General features: G+C 33.5%; 1 protein-coding gene and 1 non-coding gene across 9 annotated transcripts in view; one reads left to right on the top strand and one right to left on the bottom strand.

Moving 5' to 3' along the window:
• TBC1D5 (TBC1 domain family member 5) overlaps nucleotides 1–15377 on the bottom strand; it is a 540886-nt gene that overhangs the window by 265894 nt on the left and 259615 nt on the right. For all 8 annotated transcript variants that reach the window (XM_019934420.3, XM_073803671.1, XM_073803672.1 and 5 more), the window contains one exon: nucleotides 3234–3303. In XM_019934420.3, the coding sequence (XP_019789979.2) occupies nucleotides 3234–3303 (70 nt within the window). The remainder of the gene's footprint in view (nucleotides 1–3233; nucleotides 3304–15377) is intronic.
• On the top strand, nucleotides 1723–1794 carry TRNAK-UUU (transfer RNA lysine (anticodon UUU)). Its single transcript has one exon. It is a non-coding gene; the product is annotated as a tRNA-Lys (tRNA).

The raw sequence follows: 15377 nt of genomic DNA, 5'->3' as shown, positions 1-15377 counted from the left end.
CAAAAGTTACTTTCCTGTAAGACATTTTGTTTTTAAATCTTCCTTTTGGTGTCTCTACATTAGCGCACGGTAAAAATATTCTACAATACCAGAAGATTAACAATGATGACAATGATGAGGATGACATGGACTGGAAGATAAAAGCAGCTAATATTTATTCAGCATCTGCCACACAACATTAGCCCATTAACTCCTTGTAACAAATGTGTTTTATTATCCCCACATTCAAGGTGAGGAAACTGAACCGAAGACTTGTCCAAAGTCTCCATTTGGAGTCAGGATACGAACCAACTCGCTATGTTTAGATATTATTAATAAACAAAAAACAAAACAACAACAACAAAAAAAGAGACTGTGCCCTCTTATAACTGACCATCTAAGACCACAATAATATAAACAAATAATGGAAAGAATATAGACTTAGGTGACCAATTCAAGACTGAATTGGAAAGTTAATAAAACCTTGGCACATGCTATAAAAGGGTACACACGTGGAAGGTTAAGTGAACAATAAGGCAGCAAAGTTGCCAGTTCACATGAGGTAAGCACAAAGAATTAATAATATTAATGCATGGCTTTGCATTTAGATTTTCAAAAGGCTTTATCTTATACAGTCCTATCTCGATCTTTAAAACAGTTGTGGGAAGGAAGCAGGTCAGACATTATAATGTCCATTCTGTAGATAAAAAATTAGAGCTAATCATTATCCCAAGGCACAGCATATATAGCTTGAGTATCCTAGTACTAGGTTGACAGCCAGAATTATCTGCGAAGAAAGGTCAGGATTTCTGAGGTGGTTTAAAACACAAAGGTAGACTTGTTAGGCTAAAGATATTTGACGGTTGGAACATTCACATTTTTCTAATAACCTATTTCTACTTGCTTTAAAAGAGCTCCGATAGTAATGGAAAAATAATTTTCATTTTCAAAAGTAAATTTTATTGACAATTCTGTTGCCATTTTAGCGTGATTCTGCAACAATTCCTAGGTTTTATCAGTTAACCTGATATGAAAATATACCCTAGAGCTGTGCTTCTATGAATTCTGCATTTAACCCAAGTGTCAAATTCACAAGTAAGCTCATTATATTGTAAGAGCTATTGCCTATTCAGTAGCAAAATATTCATTTCACACCTTAAATACTATACTACTATTTAATAACAGCACTGGCCTGCCAACTATTAAAAGCTCATTTTTATACACTGTACTACCTGAGCTTTTTATCTTGCCTTTTTACTTACAACCATAAATTAATATCCTAACATTACAACACTGACAGGCATTGATTAAAACTATATTAGTTAACAACATTAGTATTTACTGTGCAAAGTTGCATTAGGAGTTTATTTTCAAAGTACAATTATCATTCAATAATACTAAGATACTTTAATCTTCAAACTACTCAAGAACAAAATAAACTACCAGATAACACTGTGCCTTCATATTAACACATTTCTCTTAACTTGCTGTCCATTAGTTACTATAATTAGCTAACTACAAATGCAGGTATGAAGTATAATTCACCAATGAAGTTGATATATACATATGGGTTTTCCTGCCTTTGAAATACATCTTTATTTTCCTTTTGTCTTGGATTTTTTTAAACTGTATTTATATCTAATACTGATATTCCCACCATGGATTTCACACATGTTATCATCTTAGCATTCCTCAGTTACATGACAAACATGAATATTTATTTAAATATCTTTTATAGAGAGTTCCCTGGTGGTCTAGTGGTCAGGATTCTGCACTTTTACTGCTGTGGCCCAGGTTCAATCCCTGGTTGGGGAACTGAAATCCTGTAAGCTGTGCAGCATGGCCATAAATAAATATATTTTTTATTCATCTTTTTTTTTTTTTTTTGGTGTGATCAACGTGTTCAGATAGAGGATTCTACCTATTATTTAATATGTCAAATTCCAAACTTTATATTACACTTCAGCACTAAAAGAAGGTTCTGGAGAACTCCAACATTTATAAGGTGGGATGGGTACAGAGAAAATAGAATGACAACACGTGAGCTTTTACTGCTGTTATAATATGCTTCTCGAACACCATGGGAACATAAGCCTTCTGTAGTATCTGTGACACTTGAATGACTGATTATTTATAAAGACCCCAACTGGTATAAAATAAAGATGTCAAGCATCTCAATTACCACCTCATTTCTGGAATTCATAAACAAACTGTAAAAACTTTCACAATTACCACACTTTTATTAAGTGCTTCCTGAATATAAGGCCCTACTCTAGATGTTAACAGCTTGCCTGGGATCTGAAGAAACAAACGACACATTTCCAGCTAGGTATACAGAATATGTGTTCAAGAAAAAGATAAAGATTCTCAGCATAAATTCCATACTTATTATAGAAAAGAAGGAATTATAGCTTAATATTCTAATGAGTTTCCAAGTGTACAGTGGTTCTTGCATATATTTTATAGCATCAACACACAAGTATTGGAACTTATTAACCATAAGGGCAATGTACTCCAATTAAAGTACTTCTTCAAGAATCTGCATTCCTACCTATAATGCCAAAATGTATTATTACTCGATCTCTACTTTTTATTCCCCAAAAGAGAACAACCTAGTTCTTACATCACTTTGGTTCAGTATATGAATTTTCAAATATTACTGGAAATACATTAATCTTTCTTCTTCCTAGGTTTCCCTGTTAAGAAGATACAAAATATATAAACATTTACTCAAGCAAATTCAAGTTATAAAGAGAATAGTAACAAATAACTAGATAAGATGCATGTTTCCTTAATTGCTGTATCCGTTTTAAAAATTGTTAATTGAGATGTAACTGCCCTGTTTGCTGAAGAGCCAAACGGGATGTTAACAAACAGCACTTAATGTAACCACGGATTATATTTTATACTCTCTGAGATGCTCACAAGCAGTACACTCTGTATTAGCGGGAAACTTAAACAAAGGAAGCCTTTAGTACTATAAGAGATATACTGAAAAAACTAAAACAAAAATGCATTATATTGAAGCTTAATACTACATACGCATTTCATTCTAACCATCCTACTCTAGGATGATGACAGATATCTACAATAAGTCCATCTACTCAAGAACTAAGAATGTTACATTTTCAATTACTCAATAAGTCTGCAGGACAATTGCATACCACAAATATTCTTCACATTTGTCAGATTTTTTAGAACCCTGTAAGATTAGATATCTTGTAATATTATATATCTACGTATTCATCACCTACCTATAGGAATTAAAAGTTCCATCAGAGTCTAAAGTAGAACTTGTTCTTCTTCCATTTTGATTTGAATCTCCTGGAAAAAAAAATTAAAAATACTGAGATTATGAAACTTGAGTATTCCAGTTGAAAAGCTACTGTGTGACAGCTCCACGCAGTTACTGAGTCAAAACAACAAATATCGCCTTATCCCTCCCCCAAATATCTTTTGTAATCAGAGTCCTTTAAACAAAAAATTCATTTTGATGTTAAAATATAGACTAACACCACCACTCCTAACTTGGATAGGAATACTACAGAAGTAATTGCAAACAGGAACAAATGAAGTATAATGCAGCCATCTTCTGCTTATGATTCACAGACAAAACCAAAATCTATACACCATTTAATCACAAACTAATGCTTATAAACAAAGGGCAACTTTTTATTAGTGTCCTGTCCATTGGCAGAGTCAAAAGAGAGCAGGCAGACAGCAGACATGGAATACCCTCCCCCGGCCCACCTCACCCCCTGGCCCCCCAGTCCTCCACTCTCTAGGAATCTGGCCTGCAGAGAGGGAGAACAGAAAGCTGGGAGGTGGTGATCAGGAATGCATTCTATAAAGACGCAGACCTACTAGAGAATGGACTTGAGGACACGGGGAGGGGGAAGGGTATGCTGGGATGAAGTGAGAGAGTGGCATGGACATATATACACTACCAACTGTAAAATAGATAGCTAGGGGGAAGCAGCCACATAGCACAGGGAGATCAGCTCGGTGCTTTGTGACCACCTAGAGGGGTGGGATAGGGAGGGTGGGAGGGAGATGCAAGAGGGAAGAGATATGGGGACATATGTATATGTATAATTGATTCACTCTGTTATACAGCAGAAACTAACACACCATTGTAAAGCAGTTATACTCCAATAAAAATGTTAAAAAAAAAAAAAGAATGCATTCTAAGGAGCTTTTAATACATCTTAATAGTCTTCCCCAAACTTTATGTTTTAACTGTGGGCAAAAGTCCAGCAGTTTAAAAAAATAAAAAAACAACAACATCAAAAGGTATTTCTGCCTCATGTAGTAATATCAAACTTTTAGGGAAAAAAACCAATTCCTCTCAAGCATATTCATAAAATCAGATTAGAACAAATTCATACCTATCAGTTTAGAGATCATAGAATAAGAATAAATTTGCTAAAGAAGTTTAAACAAATGCTTGCCAATGCCATAATATAATATATATTCTTACTCAAAGAAAATTAATTTTAGCTTAAAATTTAAAATATATACTTAAAAGTATAGTTTTTAGGAAACCATAGATACTACTATTAAATATATCATTTATTCTTAGAAACAAATTAAATAGACCAGAATCTGATTACATTTTATACTCCTAATTCCTATAATGCAACTTTCAAACATCAGGTTATATTCACTTTTAATATATTTAAAGCTTAATAATTTAAATGATTTATTCAATTGTTATTTATACTTTCACTCCACTTTGAACATTCTAAAGTACCACGGGAGATCATCACAGTGGTCCTGGTTAAGTCAAATACTAATTACAGACCTTTCAGTTTAGAGGCAAGATTATTTTAAATTACTGAATATAGCACTTAAGGTACCATACATATATGATTATGTTGCTCATTAATGGTTATTGAAAGCAAAAGTGTAATTTTAATGATAGCTACCTATTTTTCTTTGCACATTTTATAGCTGACTGACTAGTCAAAAATGTTGGTTCTCTTCAAAATCTTTGCAGCTGCATCCAAAGTGTTTAGAAGAATGAGAATTGGTCTGAGCTCACTTACTGAACTTTTAAGTCTACTCTTTTTTTCAAAATACACTTTCCGGTTTTTGGGGTTTCTTTTCATTAAACAAAAACACTGAAATGGATTACAGCATTTGAAAATGTTGCCAAATTTTATAGAAGAAAATAATCCAAAACACTTAAATGTTTAAGATCAATCTAGTTGAGTATACTCTGTTAATTCTTTGTAAACATGGGTACCGTAAGATGACTCATGCAACATACTTCATTTGCTTTTTAAAAAAATTAATGGTATTATCATAAATAAACTAAAAAGATTTAAGGAAAATTAGTCTCTCCCTGTCTTGCTAAATGAAAATTTCCTACAACACATGTTATTTAACAGCTTGCAGACATTTCCTGTAAAACGTTCCACAATCAGCACAGAATAAGTACTACATCATACATTTAAAATATAAGCTTTCTTTGTCTTTAAAACTAAAGATTATGATTACTTAAATACATAAAATCTCACCAATGGAATATTTCTTGTCCTCTGCTTATATTTATCATAATAAATATAAAATACTTCAAAGAATTAAGAGATTTTCAGTTTTTTAAACACCAAAGTTTTGTCATCAAAATACATCACAAAAGTTTTCTTCATTTTATACCTGTATGGAAACGAATATATCACATTAAATGTAACCCTCAAAGGATTGTAATAAGGAAAAACAGCAGCTTTTCTTTCTCTAAAACATACCAAATAAGGAGTACAGTTGTTTCTCACAACAATATTAGAGAAAAGATTTCAGAGTTTGCTATATGGGGAAAAGGCTATAAAGTTTTGAAGTGGGAAAAACTGCTTTGTTCCTTCAATCCTCTAGATGAAATTAATTATAGCAAATGTTTATGAAAACATCTGTTCCTTACAGTTATAAATTCTTAATTTTAGTATGGACGATTCCAGACTCTTACTTTGGAAGGTAACTGTCTGACAATTGAAAGGTTTACCAAGGAACAGACAGAATTTGTAATTCTGGAAAATGGTATATACAGTGTGCTATATCCGGTAGAGATTTTCATTTGTGTGAAACACTTGGAGGGGCTTAAAACTGGTAAACAGGAGAGATCAAAGACAAACAGAAAGGCTCATTTTTCATTTAAGCTGTTATACAACAAAAACATATCTGTATCACAAGAAAAGACCAACTAAGAATTAAAAACAAATGCTACTTTATTATCAACCTAATTTGGAGGTAAATATAACAAAGTATTAATTTTATCAGGATTTTAGTAAGTCTAATGCCAATACAGCCATGGGAAAGTATATGTAGTGTTCCTCAAAAATAACGACAGAGGGTGCAAGAGAGTTTAATATGATGTTTTTAGTTGCTGTTCTGATTCTTGAATTAAGTTGTCAGGTTATAACTGTAACAAGGATACATAGGTTGTTTTTAGACTTTCCCTCTCTCTCTCTCCCAAACACACAAACACACTCACACACACACACACACACACACACACACACACACACACACACACAGGCAAAAATACATTTTTAAAGTAATCTCACACAAAGGCCTTTAAAAACCAAACAGCACAAATACTTAAATATGTTAACAGAGTTCCTTTCATTTGCTTGAAAAGTAATTTAACAATAGAGTAAATTTTAAAAATACAATTGTGACTTTAAAGGTATTCCAATATTTAATGTAAACTAAGCCAGTAAAATAAAATGGATGTGTTTACTGAGTAAATCTTAAATAAATACATAAATTATATACAATATATAACGTACGAATTTTGTATGTCGCTATATGCATGTGTAATTGTACAACATATATATTTGTAGGAATGGTTCATCAATTATCTGTGACCATTACAGTTTGAAATTTACATAACACATTCATTTCTCATTAATTGGTAAGTAACTTTGTGAAATGAGTTCATAACATTCAGAATTAAAATAAGTTGGCTGATTTGAAAAGAATATGCTCATAGTTACATTGTTTTTAATGAGAATACAAACAACATAGTATTTTCCATTAGTAATCCCTAACATATATGTATCTAACTTATTAAAATAATAATATGTATAACGGTGACTTAAATAGGATAAATTAAATTTGGACTCCTTTTTTAGCTCTTACTGTAGTCATGCTTAGCTAAGAGCATTTACAGTATCTATCTGTGCACTGCTGAAACCATGCTGAACAAAGTTTACAGATTTCCAGAGTGCTTTTTATGCACAAATATCTGCTTTATAAGGGGGGGATGAAGATTTTAAACGAGGCTAGGTTAAAAACAACCAGAATAATGCTGTAAGTAAGCACACCTACTCAACTGTGCCTTCTTCAGTTTACATGTAAAAAAAAAATCAAGCTTTAGAGGATCACATGGTACTAAGTATGAATTCTGAAAAATATTACATAAGTTTTAAAAAGGCTGATCTCTGAATTGTTAGAGAAATGTCATCATGTATGTGTGATGAATTATTAATAGTAAGGGGAAAATATTTGGTTCAAACTTAAGTTGAAAGCAAACTTATGGATAGCCACATTTTAGTTGTGATAGGATAATATGGCATAAATGAATAGTGTAAACACCTAAAACCTTGTGTGTCTTTTAAATGAATGAGGATTACTACTGAAATGTTTTAGTTAAATCTGAAATCCCATTCAAAGTGAATGATTCAAAAAAAATCTATAAATTACGTATATTCATTGCATTGACTCAGTTAAGGCAAAGCATAATAACTCAGCATCATCAATGAAATCAGTAGTTGCAAAGGATATTATCTCATTTCAGGAATAAGGTAAACAACAGGCTCTGTAGGCTAACTATTTATGCTAAAAATCTAGGACCACTCATTAGGTTTAAGAGCCAGTGCTCAAGTAAATACAGGAAATTTGTTTATTCAATAATTTTCCATTTTCTCTATCACTGTTAATTTATCTACATTCTAATGATTTAATGGCCATATTTAGTTTTCTACATAATATTTTCAAATTATTAACTTACATAATGAAGCTCAGATGTAAAACAAATACGTAGGAACTATTTTAAATAAATAACATGATTTCAAGTGCACAATTTTAATTTAAGAAGATAATACTTCTGTTATTCTTGTTAAATATTGAACAGAATTCTTTTTAAAAAGAAAGCAGAATGACATCAGCAGAATGGCAGAAGATACAACTCCAAGTTCTCATCCTCCCACAGAAACGTCGAAAAACTAGAACTGTCGGAACCAACTTTGTAATGACTCTGGAAAATAGTCAAAGATTTACAAGAACCAAGTGAACAATGAGCCAAGAAAATGGCAACTGGAAAGCTCTGTGGGGTTTTTACTTGCCTGTTCTACCATCTCCCTAGATCAGCAGCAGTCTTGAAGAAGTAAGCTAGTTCCCAGTGTAAGTAAGAAGTAAGCTAGTTCCCAGGAGAATAGTACCTGGTTCTGGAGGGAGCAGAGAAGACCATATTTTCAAAGTATTGTGTAAATCAATTCTAACTTGTTAGGAGCTACCTGAAGAACTGACATAAGATGTTCATCTCTTTTGCATCTAAATAAAAAAAAGGAAAAAAAAAAAGGTGGGCTTTGCTCTTGTACCCACTGCAAGTCAAATTAAGAGCCAGCAGATGCCTGGGGCAAAAGAATACAATCAAAACATAAAATAGACCACCTAAGGCCTGGGAGAAAAAGCTAGCGAGAGTTTCTTTGAGAAATTAGTACATTCAAAAGCACCTGGGTATGCAGGGGAATGTAGAACACTATGCACATACCCAGGGCAAGATGCATGATGATACAGAAACTGAGAAGACTGTTAAGTTTCCACCTGAAGCTGACCACTAGGAAGAATGCAAGCCTGGCTAAATGATGAAGGACTGCTGCAGCAGAGATAATCTGAAAAGATAAGGAGAGGTTCAGGGTTTTGTTGCTCTTCTTAGCTCCTGGCATTCAGAAAATCTCTGTTAAAATCCTAGCTGAACACAACCTAAGAAATAAAGACTTCAATGACTATGTATGTCAAACAATAAGTCTTTGCAAAAATAAAAAATATTTCAGGAGAATAACTAAACAAATGGACTGAAATGGTCTTCAAGAATATAGAAAATAACAAACCCAGGAGAAGGGGAGAATCTGATTTCTGGAGTAACCAATATAATATTTAAATATCAAGTTGTCAAAAACAACAAAATCATGAAGCATACAAAGAAACAGGAAGCATGGCTCATCAAAGGAATGAAAATAAGTTGACAGAAACTATCCCTCAGAAATAACTGGAATTACTAGACAAAGATTTTGAAACTGTCTTAAGGATGTTCAAAGAGCAAAAGGAAAACATAGACCAAAAAAGGAAACAAATCATGTAGAGAATAAATCAACAAAATGACATTAATAGAGAGGTAGAAATAATAAAAGGAAATAGAATTTCTGGAGCTGAAAAATACAATAACTGAATTGAAAAATTCACTAGAGGGGCTCAACCACAGGTGTGAGCAGGCAAAACACAAAAATAACAAAGTTGAACATATGACAATTGAAATTATGGAGTCTGAGGAGCAAAAATAGGAAAAAAGTGAAGAAAAGTGAGCATACCCTAAGAAACCTGTATGACACCATCACACACAGCAACATATGCATTATGAGAGTCTGAGAAATAGAAGAAAGAGGCAGAAAGAATATTTGAAGAAATAATGGCCAAAAACTTCCCAAATTTGATGAAAGACAAATATCTACAAATCCAAGAAGTTCAATTAACTCTAGGTAGGATTAACTCAGAGACTCACACCAAGACACATTATAAGCAAACTGTTCTAAGACAAAAACAAAGAGAGAATCCTGAAAGATACAACAGAAAAGTACTTTGTCACAACAGAGAATCCTCAGTAAGATTAACAGATGATTTCTCATCAGAAAACATGCAGGCCAAAAGAGTGGGATGATATGTATATATAGATATATATCTATCTATATCTATATATAAAGTGCTTTAAAAAAAGGCTATCAACCAAGAATTTTATATCTAGCAAAATACTCCTTTGAAAATGAGTGAGAAGTTAAGACATTCCTAGAAACACAAAAGCTGAAACTAGACATACCATAAAAGAAAAGCTGGGCTTCCCTGGTGGCGCAGTGGTTGAGAGTCCGCCTGCTGATGCAGGGGACACGGGTTCGTGCCCCGGTCCGGGAGGATACCACATGCTGCGGGGCAGCTGGGCCCGTGAGCCATGGCCGCTGGGCCTGTGCGTCCGGAGCCTGTGCTCCGCGGCGGGAGGGGCCACAGCAGTGAGAGGCCCGCGTACCGCCAAAAAAAAAAAAAAAGAAAAGCTAATGGCAGTCTTTCAGGTTGAAAGGAAAGAATACCACACAGTAACTCAAAGCCGTGGGAAGAAATAAAGATCTCTGGTAAAGGTGAATATGTGAGCAAACAAAAAGCCAGCACTGTTGTATTTAAGGTTTGTGATGCCACCCTTTGCTTCCTACAGGATATAAAAACAAATGGATAAAAATAATTATAAGTTAATACAACTGAGCAACAATGTATAAAAATGTAATTTATGGGCTTCCCTGGTGGCGCAGTGGTTAAGAATCTGCCTGCCAATGTAGTAGACACAGGTTCTAGCCCTGGTCTGGGAAGATCCTACATGCCACGGAGCAACTAAGCCTGTGAGCCACAACTACTGAGCCTGCATGCCACAATTAATGAAGCTGAACTTCTCAGCTGGTTTTCACTTGGATTATATGGAAAGTTAAAAAAAAATGTAATTTATGACACATTAAAAGGGAAAAAGAGCAGTATAGGAGCACATATTTTGTATGCTCTAAAGTTAAGTTTGGTTATCGACTTGAAGTAGATTGTTAAAAATTTAGGATTTAAATTTTATCATTTAATCCCTATGATAACCACAAAGAAGAGATCTAAAATTTACACAACAGGAATGAGAAGGGAACCAAAATGGTCACTACAGAACAAAAATAGAAAAATGCAACCAAACACAAGAAAAAGCAGTAATGGAGGAAATGAGGAGAAATAAGGTATAAAACATACAGAAAACAACAGCATCATGGCAGAAGTAAGTTCTTTCTTATCAGTAGTTAACTTAAATGTAAATTGATTAAAGTTTCAATCAAAAGGCAGAGATCAGGGCTTCCCTGGTGGCGCAGTGGTTGAGAGTCCGCCTGCCAATGCAGGGGATGCGGGTTCGTGCCCCGGTCCAGGAAGATCCCACATGCCGCGGAGTGGCTGGGCCCGTGAGCCATGGCCGCTAAGCCTGCGCGTCCGGAGCCTGTGCTCCGCAACGGGAGAGGCCACAACAGTGAGAGGCCCGTGTACCGCAAAAAAAAAAAAAAAAAAGGGCAGAGATTAGCAAAAATGGATTAAAAAAAAAATCATGATGCAACTGTATGTTGTCTACAAGAGACTCATTTAAGAACCAAAGTAAAAGTATGGAAAAGAAAATAAGCAAAAAAAGAGATACTTGGCTATAACAATATTAGACAAAATAGACTTTAAGTCAAAAACTGCTACAACAAAGAAGGACATTATATATTGATAAAAGGGTCAAACCATGAAGAAGATATAACAATTACAAACATATGCACCAAACAATAGAACATGAAAATATATGAAGCAAACATTGACAGAATTGAAGGGAGGAACAGACAGTTCTACAATGAAAATTGACAGAACGTCTAGAAAGAAGATCAGTAAGGAAAGAAAGGACTCAAGATTGTAAACCAAGTAGACCTAACAAACATAAAACACTAGCCAACAACAGAATATACAATCTTCTCAAGTGCACATGGAACACTGTCCAGGACACACCATATGTTAAGCCATAAAACAAGTCTCAATATATTTAAAAAGACTGAAATCATACAAAGTATCTTTTCTGACTACAAAGGAACAAAGCTAGAAGTCAATTACTGAAGGAAAACGGGAAAATTCTCAAGTATAGTAAATGCAAATATGTGTGTCTATAGATGGAAAGACAGAAAAACAGGTAAGTATGTAGGTAGGGTCTGTATGAACACACAGTGGTTGTAAATTTTAAGAAAAAAAATGCTGATGATGATCTTTGATTAAACTTTAAAGTAATTTCCAGGAAAGAAAATGCTTAATGAATTGGTAAAATTAAACTGCCCTGTTCAATTTAATGAAATTATAAAGTAGAGGTATTACAGCCTCATGATTAAAAGCTAAGGCTCAGGCAAGATAGACCTGAGTACATGCTCCAACATTTACTTTCCCTCTGACTTAACTGTTCAATATTTCAGTTTCCTCATCTGTAAAATGAAGATAACAGTTTCTACCACGAAGTGTGGTTATGAAGATTAGATAAGTGCAAATAAAGAGCTTAGTATAGCATGTAGCATAATGTAAATTCCTTGATAAATGTTAGCTATTAATTTATGAATGTTTTAATCAGTGAATGTATTTAAAATACTGTACCCAGTAAAGGAATAAAAGTAGAAGTCTATTGGTGCTGTGTAAAGAGAATAAACTTATTCATAATTTAAATAACTGAAAATTGTAACTCTTCTTAGCAATTAAAAAGCATTATTTCTACATTGCTTTTATTTTTTTGGCCCACACTGCGTGGCTTGTGTGAGTTTAGTTCCCCAACCAGGGATCAAACAGGGGCCCTTGGCAGTGAGAGCATGGAGTCCTAACCACTGGACCGCCAGGGACTTCCCTAAAAAGCACTATTTCTGATAAAATTTATAATTAACAAAAGTTTATTCCATGAATTATACAACTCTGTACAAGATTTGTGGTAACTTTACTATCCTTCCTGATGATGATATCAAACATTGAATATGATATAAAGAAAGTGAGTGGAAAAATAGTAAACTTAAATAAAATCAGAGCCTTGAAATATAAAGCTATCTAATCCATGAGCTGAATATATGTTTCTTGGTATTGATAAAATGCAGATAAAGAACTAAAACTACAGTCAATCTAGTAATAAACTAAAACTATCACATATAGGATAGTATACAATATTACACACGCATCAGAATAAAACAAGTTTTAAGAAGAATTCATTAAGGATTCTGAGACTGAATGGAAACAAGGTCTAATTCCAAAAATAATCACAAATATAACTACCCAACTTAAGTTAATGTGTAATAACACACAAATGCAAATATTTCTATTTATTTTCATTGTCATTACTGGACATATTGTTGTCTCTCCAGGCATTCCATAGACTTAAAGCTGCTTGATGTCTCAGAAAAAAAACAAAGTAGACCAGGAATCAATCAAGCAAAGAGAATTCCAATGCAAAATTAACCTCTCTGGGTCCTACCATCCACATCTACAACAGAGAAGGGCAGGACCAGATCAGACCAAGTTCATGAACATGCTGATCATCCAAATCACCTGGGGACAGGTATTTAGGGGGTGTGTGTGTGCGTGTGCACGCATGTGGTGTGTTTGTGGGAGAGAAAGAGATTGAAAAAAAGGATGAGATTGAGACAACCGTGGGTGTGGTCCAGGATCCTCTACTTTTAAAGGGTTTCCTAGATTATTGTGATGATCCAAAAGTCTTTCCTAGTACGAAACGATAAACTTCTACTGTGATAAAAGTTGACAGTCTCTTGTAGAAGGCAATTTAATTTGCCCCAAACAGGGAGAGTGCCTCATGTATCATCACTTACCACGAGCTATCAATGAGGCACAAGATTTGGTCACATCTTCCAGCAGTAGTAGAGGACTGTTTTGAGCTATGCCAATTCTGCACATTACCGTATATGATCAGTTGCATGTACTGATTATTGGGGGAGGGTGCACAATGGAGCTGCCCAGCAGAACACTGCTATTGGCCTGTGTGGTCCTCCTGTAGACCACCTGGGCTTCAAAAGCACCTTCCTACAAAAGAGTTACATAAGGCCAATGCTATAATTTAGACAATTACAAATAAGTAGATAAACAGCAAAATAGATTTTAAAAAGAGCTTCCTTAGAAGTAAATGTTTTGACAAAGAATATCTGAAAATATTACTCCAAGTTTAAAACTTGGAGAAAGAGTATCAAGGCCAAAGACGATTATTATATAGGTTGCCCTTTGCTACAATTTTTCTTAACAAAAATACAAATAATGACTTGGTTTAAATTTTGACTGACATTTTTAGATTTTCTACTAGTCTTACACAAGTTTCAATGAAATACCCCCCATCCACAAAAACAACAACCACCAAACAAAAACACACAGTAGCTTTTCAAAGATAATATAACTGAGACCTAGGGAATTCTAAACCTGACATCAAATTACATGTTCAGTGCCTAAATAACGTAACAGAAGTCATATACATATTATCTGCTAGATAAAAGAGTACATCTGCTATTGAAATCCTATTTCATCTTCTATAAATCTTTCAAATAATAACTATAAAACATGTATATTACTTATTCTTTTCTTCAGTGTATAAAAAAAGGAAGTATCTTTTTCTACAAAACAGACTCCTTTGAGCAATTCTCATTTTCACTACTGATTATAATCAACGCTAGAACCTTTAAGGTTGTTTGACATCAAGGGGACATAAAATGTAAAGACACCATTAACCTCAAGTACTTAACTTTGGATAGCTAACATCAGATATCCCCCTTTTTGGTATAAAAAACTAAAGTGGGACTATTTGAAGGATATAAATTATCATCCATGAACTAGGGTAAATCACTCTATTAATGTCTTTTAAATGACAGCTAACTGAACAAGGTCTTATATCAAAGATCTACTTAAAAAGCATAAAGGGGGTTTTAACTATAAAGTCCCAAAGCTCAGATGAAGAAACAAGGGTAAATATTCTCAAACCTATCTTTAGTTTTAAAAACAATTTACTAAACTAAATTACCTTAAATATAATAATCTAAAATTCTCAAAATATCAGAAATTTTCAAGTGTTTATACCATTTCCTTCAAATAAAAAATTTTGAGAAATATTTTAATTGATCTATAAAAATGTTTTATTTCATAAACTATTTTTGTTTTGATATTAAAGAACTATACTAAAATACAATTTTTAAAGAAAAATTCTAAATATACAAACTGATTTCTATTTATCATTTTATGATAAAGTCTAATTATTTATTAGTGGAGATGATTTTTTAAACCTAATAATAACTAGTTTTAAAATGGTGACACCTTTAAATTTGCTAGTAAATGTGTAACATACTAAATTCAACTATCCTTGTAGAGTATTAAAAATATCATTCAAAGTAGTTATTTATTGATCACTTTATCTAAACTAACAAATAGTTACCTAGAGAAATGGTAAATGGGCCTAATTAATAAATGCATTTATGTACTAATTCAAACTTCTAGTCATGCACCTGGATCACATGATAGCTTTTCTACTTTTAAAAATTCTTTCAACAATCACCAGTTAAGCACCTCCTATG

Source organism: Tursiops truncatus, chromosome 4 (genome assembly GCF_011762595.2).
Source record: "Tursiops truncatus isolate mTurTru1 chromosome 4, mTurTru1.mat.Y, whole genome shotgun sequence".
In the NCBI taxonomy this organism is placed as follows: domain Eukaryota; kingdom Metazoa; phylum Chordata; class Mammalia; order Artiodactyla; family Delphinidae; genus Tursiops; species Tursiops truncatus.
The sequence above is the reverse complement of the archived record's forward strand: the minus strand, read 5'-3'. Positions and strand labels throughout refer to the sequence as shown.